We start from the raw sequence: 1,185 nt of genomic DNA, 5'->3' as shown, positions 1-1,185 counted from the left end.
GCGTGTCAAAGCCGATTACCGCTGATCTCCGTTGTGATTCTGTTTCCACCGTCTGTCTGAATCTCTGTTTTCCTATTGCTGCCGGTGCGTCTTTAGTTTGTCCTTTTTTAAATGCATTTTTACGCATTATTTGTTTTTACTTCCACGCACTAACTAGAGAAACTGGCCGCTGAAGTTGATGGGATGCAAACGCAGAGGGAGTGTATGTGTTACGGTGTGAGCTGCTCTGAGAGCCCGCATTAAAGCTACCGGGCGGCGGACGGTCCAACTTTTTATATCATGGTAAGCCCGGATTACCTTCTCCAACAGACTGAGACATTAACCGCCTTCCGTCTGGCATCAATGCGCTAAAAATAACCGCAGCAGAAGCAGAATATCTAACGATGCGCCGTGATGTGTGATGGCCTCTGCTTGAAGTTTGAATAAGGACCGGGAATAAAATGCAGAAGAGCGTGCGCTACAACGAGGGGCACGCGCTCTATCTGTCGGTGGTGGCGCGTAAAGAGGGCACGAAGCGGGGCTACCTGAGCAAGAAGACCACAGAGAACAGCCGCTGGACCGAGAAGTACTTCGCCCTCCACCAGAACGTGCTTTTCTACTTTGAGAACGACCAGAGTGCGAGACCCTCCGGCATTTACCTGCTGGAAGGATGCACGTGCGAGCGGACACCTGCGCCCAAGGTGTCCGCCGTCAGCAAGGAGCCCATGGAGAAACTACAGGTGCGTGACAGCGCAGTTTGGGTATTGCTTTAGTTTTAGTCGTAGGGAAATCATATTTAAATGTTAAATCATTCTGGCTCAAACATGTGCATATATGTACTCTTTATCAGACAATATTGTCACAAAAGTTAGAAAATTCCTATTTAAAAAAAAAATCCTGTCTTAAAATGTTAAAATCTGTTTTTTTCACTATCTAATGCAGGCCAGTTAGTTATACGTCAGCTTGAACACCTAAATTCGACCAATCATATATCAGCGGTCAATAAAATTTATCGATTATGGATCTTGATTCATATGTTGCAGCTAATATACGCAATGGTTGAAATAAGAAATAAGAATCATTTCCTTTCCTTTGAGTTCCGTCCCAGTGTTCACAGGGATGGACGTCTGTGTCTTCAGCAGGCGTAGAGCTAACAGAACTGGCAGCGTTGCGAGGCAAGGGCTCAAACATGTACCGCTGGAAGCC

At 46.2% G+C, this 1,185-nt stretch overlaps 1 protein-coding gene across 1 annotated transcript in view; it reads left to right on the top strand.

Moving 5' to 3' along the window:
* The first annotated feature begins 408 nt into the window (after positions 1-408).
* The window catches only part of LOC107101745 (ras-specific guanine nucleotide-releasing factor 2-like), a 98,410-nt gene continuing 97,633 nt past the window's right edge, over positions 409-1,185 (top strand). Inside the window, exon 1 of the mRNA XM_015400776.1 lies at positions 409-719. Coding sequence (XP_015256262.1) covers positions 441-719 — 279 coding nt within the window. The 5' untranslated portion in view covers positions 409-440. The remainder of the gene's footprint in view (positions 720-1,185) is intronic.

Source organism: Cyprinodon variegatus, unplaced genomic scaffold, assembly GCF_000732505.1.
Source record: "Cyprinodon variegatus isolate N-32 unplaced genomic scaffold, C_variegatus-1.0 Scaffold1146, whole genome shotgun sequence".
Taxonomy (NCBI): Eukaryota; Metazoa; Chordata; class Actinopteri; order Cyprinodontiformes; family Cyprinodontidae; genus Cyprinodon; species Cyprinodon variegatus.
This window is presented reverse-complemented; position numbering and strand designations above follow the sequence as displayed.